General features: G+C 43.4%; 1 protein-coding gene across 4 annotated transcripts in view; it reads right to left on the reverse strand.

Annotated features, from left to right (window-relative positions):
• Positions 1 to 9,453: 9,453 nt before the first annotated feature.
• Positions 9,454 to 17,849, reverse strand: part of Spmip7 (sperm microtubule inner protein 7) — a 54,344-nt gene continuing 45,948 nt past the window's right edge. For all 4 annotated transcript variants that reach the window (XM_059275439.1, XM_059275438.1, XM_059275441.1 and 1 more), the window contains 2 exons: positions 15,675 to 15,782; positions 9,454 to 9,668 (listed from right to left, as the gene is read on the reverse strand). In XM_059275439.1, the coding sequence (XP_059131422.1) occupies positions 9,548 to 9,668; positions 15,675 to 15,782 (229 nt within the window). In that variant the 3' untranslated portion in view covers positions 9,454 to 9,547. The remainder of the gene's footprint in view (positions 9,669 to 15,674; positions 15,783 to 17,849) is intronic.

Raw genomic sequence — 17,849 nt, forward strand, 5'->3', positions numbered from 1 at the left:
TGGCCACACCACTCATGGACAAGCCAGGGCCTTTTGACTATAGTGTCCACTGATTCTGTGAGTTAAATCGAGGAGAGGGCAAACTGGTCAGAATTATTCCAAATATCTACATACTTCTTTGGGTTTCAAGGGATAAAAAGATGGGCATGTACTGACTAGGGGCTGCGCTATCCTATGTAGGTACACCCTCTGAGCTGGGTCCTCTCCACACACAGTCTCTATATGCTTCTTGGCTGAAGTTACTACACTTCGGGTGGGTCCACACCTTTTCAAGGCTTTTGGGAGCGTAAAAACACAACACACCTGTCCCTTTGGGGACAGTTCTTCTTGGAGCTTCTGCTTCTAATCCCAGCAGCTCTGTCTCTCTCTGTCCTTTGTCTTAGCTGTTTTGTGTATGAGTTACTTGAGAGAGGTCTTTTTATTTTTCTACTGATAAATTCATTATTAAATAATTCTTGGAGATACAGGCCACTGATTTTCTGCAATTTGCATCACCACACTTTAACTTACACTGAAAGCTGAGCCTTTTGGTCCTTTTGTTTTAGAAGCATATTAATATTTCTGTGACCTTTACTAGAAGGCAGTTGAGACATATCCTTTTAAATAGCAAACCAAGGAAACCAATGACCTAAAAGGTATGTTTCTGACCCTAGTTTGATGAGCAAATTGGGGAAGATAAGTTATTTTTCCAAGATAAACATAGTCAAGGGAACTTCTGAAAGTCCAAGGACAATGAGAAATGTACACGCATGCACACACAAGTAAACACACACACACCAGCACTTTTCAGAAGTGCAATCAGATATGATATAACATCTTTTGATATGATATAACACTCTGCTTTCCAAACTTTCATAGCCTACATAATTCATTCACATTTTTAGAGAATTTAAACTAATCTATTTACAGTTGCAGAATTTTAAATAATTTAATTAATTAATTAATTAATTAAAATAATTAATCAGTGCTTACAAATCAAGGAAGAAGGTAAGAGAACTACCTGCATGGAAGACACAGGGGCTGCATCAGACACAGATACAAGCTCTCTGTACTTCCTCTGGCTTTTCTGCTCTCCATTTTGACCACTATTGACCCAAACTTCATGGAACCCAACTTGTTCCAGACAGCTGAACAGGGTTCTGAAACTCTGAACCCTGGAGGTCCTGGACGACCGAGGGGTACAGAGATGCGGTGCTGTCTCCCACCCCTGCCTGCATGGCTGAGAGGAGCACACTAGTGGACAAGCATCATGTCCTGAAGCTGAGCTTCTCTCTATGGCCTCAGCTGGAATGGAGGCCTCACACTCTGTGTGTGGGATTTTCCCAGACAGCGGCCCTTCTGATAGCATTGCGAAACCTGTGGTAACTTGTTTGTTTAATTAGTCTTTAGATCTTGAAAGAAGAACATGTGAATGTTCACACTTGTCTTAGAAACATCTCATGAGAGGACTCTCAAGACATCAACCTTGTAAACAGTTTTTCAGTGATCCTTCCAGGGAAGCCTTTGGTTACATTTGTCCTCATTTATAATTGAATGTTAACAGCATAGCACAAAACCACAAGTGTCAGAAACATCATTGGCCCTCCAAATCTGCCTGTTCTGCATGCATGGATTCAATCTATGGTGTATTGAAAATATTTAGGGAAGGCGTTATGATTCTGTCTATACCTAATATATACCTACCTTTTCCCTTGTCATTATTCCCCAGTAATGCATAACATAACAACCACTTACATAACATTTGATTGTATCAGGTATAATAAGTAGTCTAGGGTTCATAGAGTATATGGAAAGGTGTGGATAGGTTATATGTACATTATGACATGTTATCTAAGCCTCTTGAGTATGTAGATTCTGCTATCCACAGGGTCCTGGAACAAGTTCCCCCAAGAGATACTAAGAGACAGTAGCATTTACCTAGAACACTGGCTTTGTTTTGGAATTGCTGACCTGTGACCATCCTTTCTAGCAGGGAACAGACAACACACTGTTCAGACACATCACCAATGCCTCCTTCTCCCTTCATCTATCTGACAGAGTCTCTGTTTGGTTTCTGCTTTGCTCAATGGTCTTCCCACTAGTCCTAGTGGTGCCCTGAAGCTTAGCAACCACTCAAGAGAACCTATAGCTACGCTTTGCATGGGCAAGTAACCACTGAGGGCTACCAGTCCTACCAAAGTCTGCAGCCTTGATCTGGCATTTTGTGAGGTTGACTTGCCCAGACTTCACTCCAGGCCTGCACACCCTAACCCCATAGTACCTTGTGCCTGGGGCCCTTCCCTTCCCTTCTCTGCTCAGATACCTCCTTCCTGCTTGTCCCACAGGGTGCTCACTGAGTCTGGCTTTATCTTTTTATCTGTGGCTCTGCCCGCAGACAACACAATGAAACGGTCTCCCAGCACAGGAAAAATAGATTTACACCAAACACGTGTTAGGGCTTTATTTCCAAAGTGTAAATGTGACAAAGTAAAGCAGTTTCCATTACAGCTTACAAGCTAGAATCAGCAGAGCTTGCCCTGGAAACCCACACAGAGTAGCCTGTAACATGGGGGGGGGGGGGCTGGCAGGAAGAAGCCAGCCCCCCCCCCCTTAACCACAATAGCAGTTTAGATAGCGGACTACTGGGACTCTCCAGGCCAATCTTCAACACGAGTGAGGAAATGTCCTTTACAGAGGATGGAGCGGGAAACATTTTAACAGCAATTGAGAGTATATTCAAAATCAACCACAATGAAAGAAGGAAACAAGCAAATTAAAAAAAAAATAGGCATTAATTAAAACCACAGTGTTGTCTCCGAATACCATTTGGGTAGATCATATAAGGAAGGATTCATGATGTCCCCAAACTAAAAAAAACACGTCTGAAAATGATGGTAACTGGCTGAGAATATTTGCATTTTCCTGCAGGATTATCAAAATACTTTCTGGATCCCTCTAGATTCCCAGTCCCTGAGAATCAGCAGTGGCTCTCCCAGTTCCAGAATGATCCATGTATTTTTTTTTTTTTTTTTTTGTGTGTGTGTGTGTGTGTGTGTGTGTGTGTGAGAGAGAGAGAGAGAGAGAGAGAGAGAGAGAGAGAGAGAGAGAGAGAGAGAGAGAGAGAGAGATATGGGGGAGCAATTCTACCATTGCTGCACAGCTTGTGGGAATTGGTTCTCTCTTTCTCCCATGTGGGTCCTAGGGTTGAACTCAGGACATGAGGCTTAGTGGCAAGCGCCTTTACCTGCTGAGCCATCTTGCTGGCCTGAATGTAGTGTTTTGATCTTTGAGAAAGATGGGAATGTCTTCTCTTCATCCAGGGCCAGTGGTAGAGTTGAAACTCCATCCTTTTGGCCAGGAGGAAGTAGCTTTTCATTCATGGGCCTCAACAAAGCCCCAAAGTGTCTGCATTTTCATATGGCTGTTTCAGTATTAAGGTGACAGTTGTGGTGTTTTCATTTCTAGTGCCATCAGGGAAACAAGAGGTGGGATCCAAAGTCAGTCACGAGGGAGGGGGTCCATCCTCAAGCCCGCTAGTATCTGTCTCACTGTCTAAAACATATGTGCATGAGTAGCACACCTATCTTAGAAAATGACATTATTTTAATTTTAAAAATGCATCGCAGTTAAAAGAAAATTGCTGGAGATGTAATGTGCTGCTTGTCTGAGCTGGGGCTAGGGCGGGCTCATGCTCATTGAGGCTCCTTGGCGTAACTATGGTTGGTTTAATGACTCTTTGTACATTGCTCCTCGTTGCTTATTGACCCCCTTAGGAATTTCCCCATCATTGTGCCTCGAAGTTTGCATATGAATGCCAGCAGCATGTTTATATTTATAGTGTACTTTATACATTTTTATTAGGTGACTGAAGTAGCTCAGCTGGAGAGTGGGGGGCAAACCTCAGGCTTGTTCAGGCTGATTATGGAAGCCACAATACAGAGCTGAATGCCCCAGGATGATAAGAGCAGAGATGAAAACATGCTGTTTTTCAAATTAATCTTCTTATTAGCATATATTATTTATACATAATAATGGGTTTCATGATAACATTTTTATACCAATCCTCAAAATGTTTTACAGACAAACAAACCTGTTCCGTATTTAATGGTAGCTCTTTAGCTTTGAGTTTTCCTCTGTGCCTTTGATGGTTATTAGTCTACAATTGTACTAACTACAGTTGTGAATACGGTAAGTCTAGAGATACAGAAAAACCATCCAGCCTACCCTGGACTAAGTGGAGCAAGTGGATCTATTTTAGGGTATTTTCAATGTCTTCTGAAATAATTCTGGGCTGTTGGTTTGTTCTGACTACCAGGGAACTGTCTTTTCTGGCCACCAAGACAATGCGAGCAGGGAGTAGAAGAGATCCGAGCTCAGCATCCCTGCCCCACTGCACGTTAGACACTTCTGGGAAATAAATGAAAGGTTTGTTTGTTTTTAGTGTGATGGGTGTATTTTCAATCATCTAAGAAGCCTCCTGAGACCATAAGGACCTTGAAGTAGACACAGAAGAACCTAGACCCATGTAGAAAGTCAGAGTGGGTGGGGAAGCCAGTTGACAAACCACTAGAATTTGGGTGTGTGCACCAGGATGATTCAAAGGGTTTCTTAAAATAGCAGTTTTAAATGTGAAACCCATCTTTCATCTGTCTGAGTCTCTATGCTAACACGATTATTTAATCAACTCTGAGCTTCCCTGGCAGACAGAGGAAAACAAGTATTTTACTCTATATTATTGTACTTATTTCTATACTATAAGCTCCCCCTGCCTCAGTTCATAAAAGACTGAGATGGATAACTCATCAGAGTCTTTGACTCAGATACTTTCATTTGAAGATACAGGGTCTCTTTCAAAGATTGTTAGGCCTGTATCTCAACGAATTTTAAAAAGGACTTTAAAAGAAACAAGGACAATTTTATTGAAGCTTCAGAGGAAACAACAAGGCAGGCAACTTGCAGAACTTGGTAGCTCATGGTATATGAAAGATGGAAAAAGAGAAAAAGCTAATTTTTTTTTTCAGTCAAGAGATGGAGTAAGCAGACAGGCCCAGCAATGGAATTTTGCTAGCCATTGTGTCGGGGTAGGTGGGCCCCCCCCCACAGCACAAGTATGCATGAAGAGAGAGGGGGAGAGAGAGAGAGAGAGAGAGAGAGAGAGAGAGAGAGAGAGAGAGAGAGAGAGAGAGAGAGGAGTGTCAGGCTGAGGAGTCTTCGGATTCTAGCCAAAGTCTAAATAAACAGAGATTAAAGGAAGAAAAGAAAAAAATGCTTCCTAAGTTAGAACTCAGAAAGTGGGTGAGCTTAGCAGTGAGGATGTGTAAACAATCGCATATAGGGAGGGTCTTTGGGGGCCATATAGTTATACATCTCATTAAGGGGACAGTCATTCCTCAAGTCTTTTAAAGATGTTTTTAGGTGTGTCTTGAGAATGTAAAGCAGGACTTTTCTCCTTGTCTCCTCCTCTGAGCAAGAGATACCCCTTCTGTCTCCACCAAAGGGTATTATCAGTTATTGCCAAAGCCATTTGTCAAGTGGATTACTGACCAAGGGACCATGGAGTTTGTGTCAGGAGATGCCACTGCACTGGTAATCATATGTCTCAGAGAAGTCTCCAGATATGGGAGGCACCTGCTGTCAGGGGTGAAAAGGATATCAACTATGTAAATGTCATTTTTACCAGAGGAAGGTGGCCTTGATAAGCATGTGTCCCAAATGGTGCCTGAGAAGCAGCTGGCGGCAAATGGCCCCTTTTAGCCCTCTTCTCTCTGCCTAGCATTCCCTCTCAAAACCAAGTCTTCAGGAAGGACCAATGCTTTCCTGTTACTCAGTTCTTCAGTCTAACCGTCTCCCATCTGAGCCATGTGGGCTACATCACCCCTAGAACAAAAGCAACCAATAGTCTACTCATCCATAAAGCTTATGGCCCTCAACAATGACCAGCATGAAAAGATGACCCCAAGAATGCAGTAATGACACCTATTAGGGACAACCAGTAGCCTTTTAACTGGACTTAAAGACTGTGCAAAAGGAAGGAATTCATGTCTGGTACTGTAAACCTAGCCAATTACCCTACAGGAAAACCTACTGTCTTTCTGTTTCTACATATTTGTCATAATATATGTTAAAATTTATATTGCACCCACGAGTATACAATGATTTCATTTGTCCATTTCTGAAGTTATGAGGCTCACCTTTTTCATATTGTGAACTTCCATAATTGGCTGGAGTAATATTAACATGCATTTTTTTTTTCATCCCAGGTGAATCAGGGCCTTGAATAAGCTGGGCAGTTAGACATGTGCTCTACCACTGAGCTGATATTTCTGGGCCGCTAAAAACAAAACATTTTGAGATAAGCTAAATTGTCCAGGCTAGCCTTGAACTAGAAATCCTCCTGCCTCAGCCTCTGGAGTAGGCGGAATTGTAGGGGTGTACTTCCACACTGGACATGCATGCCACAGTTTATAACTGAATTAAATAGCAGAGGTTCAGCCGGGTGGTGGTGGCGCACGCCTTTAATCCCAGCACTCGGGAGGCAGAGCCAGGCGGATCTTTGTGAGGCCAGCCTGGGCTACCAAGTGAGTTCCAGGAAAGGCGCAAAGCTACACAGGGAAACCCTGTCTCAAAAAAAAACAAAAAAAAAAAATAGAGGTTCTTTTCTATATGTTGTTCTCTTTTATATGTCTCACAGATATAAAATTTGAGTGACATTGTATGGGGCACTGAATGAAAGGAAAATTATGCCTATGTGCTAGACCCTGATGTAATCTGTACAATCCAAGTCTAGGCTGCAGAATTTGAAGAGCAGATGCATGCATATGCCTGTGACCTTCATCTTTGACCAGACTGTTGACAACACAGACATTACTATAGCTCATGTTCCCAGCCCAGGAACAGTTATGGCTCTGCTCTCTGTGATTATTCCTGGCCTGTATTCTAGGTCTTGGTGAGCAGGATTCACCTTATGTCTTCACAGATGAGAAGCCTTGTTGGGTTATACACCTAATAGAGTGTCAGCATGTCTCTTCTAAGTAAGGCCACGGGAATGCTGCAAAACAGAGCCAGCTTTGAAAGAGCACAAGAGCTCTGATGAGTGTTCTAATATCTGCATTGTAGAGAATGGGAGTGTTTCAGACTACAAAACATCACAATAGGTGAGTTGAGACCATTGATATTGATGGATATTAATGACCAGTGATCGAGATTCAGACGGATCTCTGCCTCACAAGTACAGGATTAAGGGTGTGTGCCACCACTGTCTGACCTCTATGTCTAATCTAGTGGCAGGCTCTGTCCTCTGACCCTCAGGCAAGCTTTTTTGGGATACACAATATATCACCACAACAAACACAAATAAATAAATAGCAAGTAAATTAAAAAACAAAACAAAAGTCACAATAGCTGTAACTGTGTCCTGCTACCAAAAGGCCCAGAAGGATGAGCAGGTGCCTCAGGGTTGAGCAGTAACACTCAACTGAAATATTTGCTGAAAATTGAACCTCAGGTATCACATCCATCTACTTGCTAGATGAGCTAATTCCACTCCACTAAGAATCTTCCAGAACTGAAGGTTTTTATTTCGGTCTGATGTTGTTCCCGAGAGTCACTTTTCTCATTGTGATGAAATACCTAAGAAGCAACTTAAAGAAGAAAGGATTGTTTTGCTTTTTGGGTTGGGGGATGCAGTCCATCATGGCAGGAGAGTGGGGAGGGGAGAGGACAAGGCTCCTTGCTCACATCTTTGTGCATCAGGAGATGTGTCAGGCCTGATGACAGTTAGTTTGTCACTTGATCCAAGCTGGAGTCATCTTGGAATAGGCAGCTTCAGCTGAAGAATTGACTCCATCAGATGAGCCTGGGGGCAAGCTTGTGAAGATTTTCTCATTGATGTTTGATATTGAAGGGCTCAGCCCACTGTGGGTGGTGCCATCTCTGGCATGTTGTCCTGAGGGCTACAAGAAAGCAAACTTGAGAAAGCCAGGAGGAGCAAGCCAGTAAGCAACATTCCTCCGTGGACTCTGTTTTAGTTCCTGCCTTAAGTTCCTGCCTTGACGTTCCTCATGATGGACTGTAAAATATAAGATGAAACAAGCCCAAGTTGCTTTTGGTCATAGTGTTTTAATCACAGCAATAAAAAGGAAACTAAGACAAGGCCTAACCAGGACCAGGCTGTAATCCAAAAGGCCCTTCCAGCAGCAGCCTCTTCTTCCACATGGGTTCCCCAACAGTACCCCAGCTGGAAACCAAGCTAGAACCCAAGGGCTTGTGAGGGGCACTTCACATTCAAACCAGAGCAACAGAAAGTAATTAGACTTTCATCTGGGCTCAAGTGACGCACTTCTTCTCTCTCAAAGGCAAGTCACTCTTCAGTGGCTGCTGTTTTTTTCATTTGTTACCGCACAGGAGTCAACATTACAATTATTTCCTAGTCCACCAAGGCAACTTATCATTCCACGACAGACAGGGGGCTACATTTCCTTTTCTTTCCGTGGGAAAGCAAAGTCCTGGCTTCCCTTGAAGGCATTTGCACATTTATTTGGAGTTCTGTGGTAAATTCCCCTCTTCTGTGTTTTGAAGGGGAGTAAGACGCCATACAGAACCCCTGGGAAGCAACTCAGAAAACTAGAAGCAACTGGAGTTTTCCCTCTTTTTCTAGGTTTTTTTTTTTTTTTTGTTTGTTTGTAAACAATTCATGGAAAGTTACCCAATCTGCATAGAAATGGGTCAGAGTTAAGGAAAGTTATCTAAAGCCAGATAACCTGAGTTCCAGATAAGCACCTTACTCTTAGCTTTTCTGTGTTTTATTTATAAAACAGCAAGCAACGAGTGTAATGTTTGCTGCAAGAATGTGTTATGGGGTGGCAAGATCAAATGAGCTAGGGTTGGGAAAGTACTTTAATAACTCTTACAGGCCTGCACAGATGTATACAAACTAGCATGCTTCCTGAACCTATGAATAGAAATGCATTGGGGAGACTCTGGGGCAAGTCTGTTGCTCCTGTTCTCTTTGGGTAAGCACGGTCAGGCCACACTAATCTGAAGATGTGTATGGTAGGCCGTGACTGCCTGAGGACTCCCAGTGAGCCCGGGAATGCTTCCCTTCTCCAGAGCAGAAATCCTAGAGTAGGAAAGAGAGTGTTTTGCCTATTTGTCTCTAGATGGTGACCCCCCTCCCCGCCTCCCAACGCCCATGTTGTATTGTCCCCTAGGTGACAAAAAGAATGCCATTTTCTGTTGTCACTGCTCAATTTTTAAATGTAAGGATCATCTCTAATCCTCAAACTCATGACCCTCTAGGGAGGGACCAGTATTCCAACACCGGAAGAGGAGTTCTCTGTGGGGGTTCTCTGTGTCCCTACTGCCAGTCCTGGTTCACAGCAGACTGAGTCGCCACCACCAGGGGGAAGAGAGTGCCTGAGCTCAGGCCTGGACATGCTGCCTATCTGGTACCCCAATTCATTCAGACAGACACGGTTAGACCATTCTGTATTCTTTTGTTTCTCCATCACTGTGCACAAAGCCTTCCCCCCAGCTGGGGCTCAGAAGTCTCTCAGGGGTGTGGTCTCCTTCAGTACTCAGGGTTTTTTTTCCCAATCCTGAAGGGGTTGTAAGGCTTCACAGTTGTGACCATTCGAGACATTGGGGCCTGGTGACGGAAGCAGTCAATTTCCATTTGTTGTCGTAAAATGCTAGGATCAGAATGGGGACAAGGAGGGGAAAAAATGACATAATTCATTAACATGAAAACAAATATTTCATCTTTTATCCAACTAACAATCCACAGATGTGGAAGGATAGAGGAGCCAGTAAGGGAAAGGGTAGAGAGTAGCATAGGAGAGGCTGGGAACGACCACCCCTGCTTGGTTTACTGTACCGCGTGCATTGCATTGTGTTCTGCTTCTGAGAGTGTATCCTAGGTTTATAGCAAATGCTTAGAAATGAGGTGGACATAAACCAACCTGAAAACTGCTTTGGAAGTCCGTGATGGAAGGACCCAGGAGATAGGTCCACCTCGGGAGGGAGAGGGGCATTTGGATGGAGTCCCCTTGGAGGAGGGGGCAGAGGAAGGTGGGTGGAGAACACCTGGGAAGGCAGGCACCTGAGGCTGGGGAGAGGCTGGGGAGTGAGAGACACACACAGGCTGGACAGCCACTGAACTAAGGAGCAGGTGTGGAGTCTGCCTTTCTGTGTCTGCCCTGGATCGAAGCTGTCTGCTTGCTCAGCTATAACCCCACTCTGCCTTGGTTTGCTGGTCTGCATAGTAGGAATAAATCTACCCTACCAAACTTTTCCCAAGAATTAATGGAAAGAAAACTGAAAATGTGGACTGCTGTGAAGATAAGGTTTTATCCCTTGGGTTACTACCCCAGAGCAGGGTTGGTGTGCATCATACCAATTATTACGAACAAACCCAAGAATCTTCTGCATGTAGACCTCCACTGTGAATGGGCCATGAGGTTGGTCATATACACACACTGCAATGCTTGTGTGAAGCAAAAAGTTAGAGAGCCACTGTGGAAAGGTAACCCCCATGCAGCCATGCAATCTGAAATAGTTTAATATTTGGGCTGCAATTAACATAATATTGTATGTATGCATCTTTTAAAAAAATGTGTTGTAGAAAATGGCACAGCTTCTGTGCAGGCCACATCCTAGAGTAAGGACCATACAGAGATCACCAGACTCTAACAGAAATAAGAGTTGCTGAGAGGCGTGTTTGCAAACCTGTTCCTTCTTATCTACCTCAAGCATGTCCTCATCTACTCCTTGTGCATCTCTTGTCCTTGTTTCTTTCCTACATATTCTGCATCCTGCCCCCAGGATGAATCAGAAGGCACTTGGAGTTCACTACACCTGTCTTGAGATTCAGAATGGAGACTCCTTTTCATGTATCCTCCAAAGTCTAAGCAACTAAAAGGCTCACTTTGGCCCTGAAGTTTTATCTACTACAAAGATTCCTGGCAAATGCACCACCCCTATCCTCAGTGTGGAGAGACACAGTCCTCAACCTGGCAGGAGCCCTTCACTCTGCTGGTGCTAGCAGAATCCAGATGGTATAAGATTAGGGAACAGCCTGGGAGAAAGTGGAAGTAGGCTGCTAAGAGCAGTTGTTTGCTTCCTCCACAAGTTCAGAAGTCAAAAGAAGGAGAGGAGAAAAAGAGGATGGCAGTTTGGAGGGGTGCAGTAAGGGTCCCCGAAATGGATTTTTCCTAAGCACCTGGCCAGTCAGCAGAGAGAAGCCAGATGCTAAGAAGTGAGCAGAAATGGAGAGGTTTCAGAGTTGAGAGGGAAGGGTGAGCCTTTCACAAGTGAGTGCACATTTTCTTAAGAGGAAGAGAAAGACTCAGTGATGGACTCCTGGGGAGGACAGTGGGGTAGCAGGGGAAATGAGGCAGCCACTTGGGATGGCCTCGGTCTCTACAGGAGCATGGGGAAAGGACTAGAAGATTACGAAAGGCTTGGTAACAGCCACACCAGACATATGTAGGCATCTAAAAAGAGAGGAGCAGGTTACAAAAGCACAGAAATCATACAGCAGAGCCAACATACCGGAGTTCCCAGATAATGAGATGGCCAGAACAAAACACAACAGGAAACATGCATTAGACCACATAGACACTACCAGAAGGGAAGCCGCTCACGCTCGTGGAGTCCTTGCCATATGCAGTAGGCAGATACATGGCCTTACACTTTCCCTGGAAATTTTCCGGAAAGCACTTAAATAGTGCTACAAAAATGTCAGGATTGTCAGAGATGGGGACTTCATGGAGAAGAGCTTTGGTTGCTTGCCTTCCTGCTAGAAGCCTCATCTTTATGTCAGTGCAGAGACAGTCTAAATTCACACTCTTCCTTTCCCTCTGGACTGTGCTTTCTAAGGCTAGAGCATCTCAGGCGCTGAGGGTTTCTGTGTGGGCTGACTGTGTGCTGTAGTCTGGGCAGAGTAGAGTCAACACAAGTTGAGCTGAGGGAAACACTCTGGTTGTTGTCACTATTTCTGTCTGTTCTTCACTCTGAGATTAAGAGCCTCAGACAAGCCACCGAACAGGACTCCATGTCCTCACTCTGGGGTAATAAATGACATCCATGTGTGTGTGTCAGTCAGGAGCCTGATGGGACGGGAACATCCCTATGAAAGAGTTGAGTTTTTCTCTCTGGTTGCAAAACAAAGGGATACCTTTTAGCTTAGAAGTAGAGGTTTATCTGAAAGACAAAAGGAGCTTTCTGCCCCCTCTTGGATTGTCTGCTTATGTAGCAGTGCGGATGTGTGGGAAGGTGTTACAGCAACAGGATGTCTGGCAAAGCCTCACACAACTGGGGTTTAAGGAGGACTGCGGAGGAAATGGAGAGAGGTGAGAAACGTCTGCGTTGCTTTAATGGAAGTCTAAATCATGAAGCAGCCTCAGTCAGAATGTTCTATCTTCACTCTTTGTATCCTGACTGGTACAAGGATATATTTAATGGTTGGCATTGTTTCTTTATGTTTTCATATGCAACAAAATTGCAATTGTTTCAGTGCCTACCAGCCTTGCTTTCAGAAATGGATTTGTAACATTTGAAATGTGTCTTGACATTGACCTTGGCAATGATATTTTAGATATCACACCAAAAGCTGAGGCTACAAGTCAAAAAATAGATGGGGACGTAGCAAATTAAAGCCACTGCAGAACAAGGAAACAATAAGATGAGAAGACAACCTGAGGACTGGGAAAAATACTTGTGACCTATGTGTCTTTTAAAAGTTAACATCTAAAGATATACAAAACACTCATACAACTCAACCACAAAAGCCCCCAATGAGTAAAGGACGTGCATAGATATTCTTCAAAAAAGACATAAAACTGTGAGGAAAAAAAGCATGTGAAAATGTTCCAAATCATTAACGACCTGAGAATGTAAACAAAACCTCAATGAGCTATTGTCTCACACTCAGTAGGATGACTCTTATCAAAAGGAGAAAAGACAGGGAACACTGGAGAGATTGGAGAAGAGGGAGTCCTTCTCAATGTGGGAGGGAATGTAGATTGGTGCATCATTAAGTAAATCAGCATGGGAGGCCTTGGGCACATAAGAAATGGAGTTCAGAGATGATCCAGCAACCCCATTTCAGGTACATACACATCCAAGGATATGAGAACTGCTTCAAAGAGACACCTATACCACATGTTCATTGCTGTCCCTAACAGCCAAGATATGGATAATCCAGGTGCCTATTGATGGATGAATAAATTATGACATAAATACACATATCAAAATCCCCCCTCCCAGATTATTCTTCAGTCTTACAAAGAGGCTGAATAATATAAAAAGGAGATTCTGACATTTGCTATAACATGGGCAAACCTAGAGCGCATTAAGTGAACCATCTAGAAATAGAAAAAAATCTTGTATGATCGCATTTCATGTGAATTTATATTTAAAAACTAAATATACAAAGGCAGAGGGCAGTGGTTAGAAAGGATGGATGATTAGCAGGAGGAAATGGAGGGATGCAGGTCAGAGGATAAGCCCCAGCAATAGAAAAGAACAAGTCTAGAGATCTAACACAACATGAGGACTATGGGTAATAGCAGTGTACTGTATTCAGAAATTTTATTTGTGAGTAGATTTTAGTTGTTCTTGAAAAACTGAGAGATGACGGATATGTTCATTTGTTTGACTATATAACCATTTCATTTTCTATATATGTATTCTATAACACCATATTCCTTTAGAGACACACAGTAAATTTTATTTTTTAAATTATACTTATAAGTATTAAGATTGGAAAAAATGTCTTGGAAGTAAATGAAACTGAATTCTAATTATTAGCCCGAAAAGCACTGACCTCCTATTGAGATGTTCAGCACTAGATGGCTGGATATTCAACAGGGTTGTCAAACCAGAAATTTGGATATGCTGAGAAAGCCCGCTGTCAGCTGGTACCTTTCCTCTCCTTTAATGGCACACTTACAGAAGAGGCCTTGTGGGATGTGGAGTACACAGAGGGCTTGATGTGGCCCTTTCCACACTCCTAAGAGTCCCTCTACCCTTTGTGGGGCTGCTGTCACCTGACCCTCAAATATCTGACACCAAGTAAGTCTTTTCTGTCCAAGAGTCACTCCTGGAGGCGATTCCACTGAGAGATCTCCTTCAGCACCCTAACAAGCCCTTGCAGCTTGTAAGTGCGTGCCCCAATTTCCTTGTGTGTGAAATGCAGTTGGTAAGAGCCCCTTCCTAGTTGGGTACCCAGAAAGTAACAGCAACTGAGTGTCTAGAGCGATTGTCCCGTTTATTCTGGCTACCATCCTTTGCTGCAGTGTCTGTCTTGGTCACTTTCTTGCTTTCTCCTTGTGAGTAAGCTGTGCTCCTATGAATTGCTGGGACACCGTCAGTGTGTGATAATACAATCAGAGAACGTGAGAGTTAAACAAAAATGGATGAGTGAATAGCAAAATGAACAGCTGGGTGACCCTCTTCTTGGATGCTGTTCCCATTTACAGCTGCTGCTTTCCAGAATATTCCAGTCCTTGGAAAGAGGAGCTCTACTTAATGGTCAAGTCCTAGTCTCAGTCCTCAGAAAGCCCTTCCAAGCCACAGAGCGCAGACTCCAGATTCCAGCATCATGAGATTATGACATAATGACACCTCTGTGATATTAGCCTGCTTCAGGACACCCAAATTATTCTATTTCTTCAGTTACTTGTAGTTTTTTGTTGTTTGTTTGTTTGTTTGTTTTGAGATAGGATCTCAGGATCTAGCCCTGGCTGACCTGGAACTTTCAATGTAGACCAAGCTGTCCTTGAACTCATAGAGATATGCCTGTCCCTGCCTTCCAAATGAGTGCTGGATTAAAGGCATGTGCCACCATGACCAGCCTTCCTGTGTGCTTTAGTGTCTATTTCACAATTCTGGATTTGGATTTAAGTGTGGGGCCATGCACATTCAGTGCCTGACCCAAGCTGAGATAAACACGTGATAAGTGGAATATTCCCCTACTGAAAGAATGTGATCTAGAGAAAAAGGTACCCTTAGGGGAAGGCTCTCCATCATAGCTTGTTCACTTGCATAGGCTAGCCTTAGCCTTGGGTAGCACCTGCATTTCCAGAACTCCGTAGTCCTTTTTGTTCAAGGCCAGGACTTCTCCCAAGTGCTTTCACATTTGAGGTATGATGAGAATAGTGTGCTGCCTCCCACCACCTATTGCCAGTGAAGCATTCCTCCATCTTCCCACCCACTGCCTTCTGTTTCAACTTGCAAAAAATGGGCATTCAAATACGTGTGAGACTCAACAGATTTCTTTTTCTTCATAAAAAGACATTCACAAGAAGCAAATGCATGGCTCTTGTTGCACACACTAGGTAGCATGTAGCTTTGATAACAGCAGATTAATGATGATGTGTGTGCACAACTGGGGGGCGGTCTCAGAGGTGAAGATGCTTTCTTATAATATGCTCAAAATAAGAGCCTTAAGGGACCACCACCATTAGCACTGTCAACAGGACCATTAACCTGCATTTTTTTTCCAAGACAATTCTGAGTAAAGTTCCCCTCAGTAAGAAAATGAACTGCTTTCTTTTTTTCGGCTTGACACTCCATTTTTCTTAAGCATTGCAAATTTTCTCTTAGTATTTAATTGTTCTTTAATGGAATAACCATAATTATCATTTCTCTTTCTAATGCATGTGAGCAAACTGAGTAATAGGATTCCTACTTACCGACTCATCTCTGAATCTGGTGATGGGGTTGTTGATGGAATATTAGAATTTGTTGGGTGGGTGGCTGTGAAATGAACCTTGCCAGTGTATCCTGGAATATTCGCCGCACTGAAGTCAAGAGTGAGAAGAAAGGCATGAGAGGAGATGAAAATAATGATTTGTGAAATAGTCATAGTCACTAGACCCAAATATAAAAAATAGGAAGGAAGATTCAGTCCAGTTGTTTTTCCTTCATAAGCTTGGATATATAACCAGGAGAGGAGGCACAGGTATGCATACATAGACAGACAGGCAACATTTCAACTCTGACACTAAAATACTTACCCTTCAAGTGTGTTTTCACTATTATTTTAAGTGTGTATGTCCAGGCTTACCACTGACCTCAGTTGCATACTGAAGGAAGATGTAAGCTTTGACAAAACAGTGGATTTATGCCACACATGACTTTGTACTGCAAACTCTGGTATGAATGAAGACACATCCATGTGCTAACACTCATGGTGTTTTTGGTCTGATGTATTTCTTGTCACCATAGTATTTCATATCCTTGATTTCAGACACTTTTCTGAAACTCTGCATTGGCCGTCCATGTAAACCCACACAGTAGCTCCCTACTGACTCGTTTCCTTTAGACCACCCGTTGGTCTGTTTCCGCCTCTCTTTCCCTGCCACAGCCAGAGTGAGAAGAGTCAGACACTGGGGAAGGCTCTGTAGTGTGTCCAGAGAACACCTCTCAGGCAAAGGCAGTCAACCAACAACCTACGATGATTTAACTCAGTCATTCAGGAAAACATGAAAAATCACTAATGTGCTTGTCTCGATGACATTCAAAATGGTTTACCCAGATGGCTTCCTGGGAGGAAGGAGAGGGGGAAGCACAGGGCCCCCACATGAGGCTCAAGCCTGGAGGTTGCTTATAACATGCTGCCTTAGCTACCACGAGCACAAGAAAAAAGAAGTAAGATTTAAAGGCACACCAAAGAGCATTGGCACATGGCAGGTCACCAAGCCCAGAGCTGACGCCCATCAGTACCACTGTCACAGCCTGCTGCCGCCTCACAGCAGACAAATTACAGCCACCATCACAAACACATAGGAGTTGCAACTTTTCAGCTATGTGGTTTGTGCCTCCCTTCTCTGGGGACTTTCTTTGAGAATATGACATCCCAAGCTTATTTCTTACTCAAAATTTACACTAAGACTAAATACAGGGCTACTAAATACAGTCAAATGTCTACTGAAGGAGAATACCTTTTCTGTGGATGTCCTGCCTTTGCCCTTACTACATATCCAATGCACCAAACAAAACCTTCCCTGGGAATGATTCATCTTTGGAGAAATTTTGCAAGGTGGAGCTTAAGGAAGGTTGCTTATTGTTAAGAACTGTATCTTAAACATCATCCAAAGGCCCTTGTATTGACAGATTGATTTTCAGCGTGGCGTACCATTAGACGGCTTTGGGAGATAGGGCCCATAGAGGGGGAGGTAGGTTGCTGGGGGAGTGCTCTTAGGAGGTTCTTAGGAGGTTACTGAGAGGAGGTCTCTGCTTCCTGGTTGTGCTGTGAGCAGACTTATCCAGGATTTGTTACTTCCATGGTGTACTGTGTCACCACAGACCCAAAGCAACATGGCCAAGGACCATGGATTGAAACCCCTAGTTCTGTGAGCCAATATGTGTATGTGTATGTGTGTGTGTGTGTGTGTGTGTGTGTGTGTGTGTGTGTGTGTGTTATAGTTGATGCCTTATCTGAGGAAATTTTTTCTCATTGACAGAAATCTAACTAACACTTCTCAGGTAATTGGAAAACGAAAGAGATGTCAGTGAGACAAGTGCATGCTCTATTAGTGTCAGAGTGAAGGCAGAGGTCTAGTGATTCCCCTTTATCAGCCCTGGGATCTGGAGTCTGGATCCTTGTACATTATTGCCTCAGCCATGACATCAGGTATAACCTAAAGGACTTGGGGTATAGTCATACAATTCTTACTGTTATTTCTCGGTGTTCTTCCTATGTTGATTATGTGTTAGTATCGGAATGTTCGGGAAAACTATGTAGTAAGCAGGCAGTTGCTCTAATAAAGCTCACAGCTGTCTTTTGAATGGGACGTTCTGTGACAACTGGTGATCCTTACTGGCTAATCAAATTGGGGACACCTCTACACTTACAAAACAAAGGA

The sequence above is a fragment of the Peromyscus eremicus genome, chromosome 10 (genome assembly GCF_949786415.1).
Source record: "Peromyscus eremicus chromosome 10, PerEre_H2_v1, whole genome shotgun sequence".
NCBI classification, from domain to species: Eukaryota; Metazoa; Chordata; class Mammalia; order Rodentia; family Cricetidae; genus Peromyscus; species Peromyscus eremicus.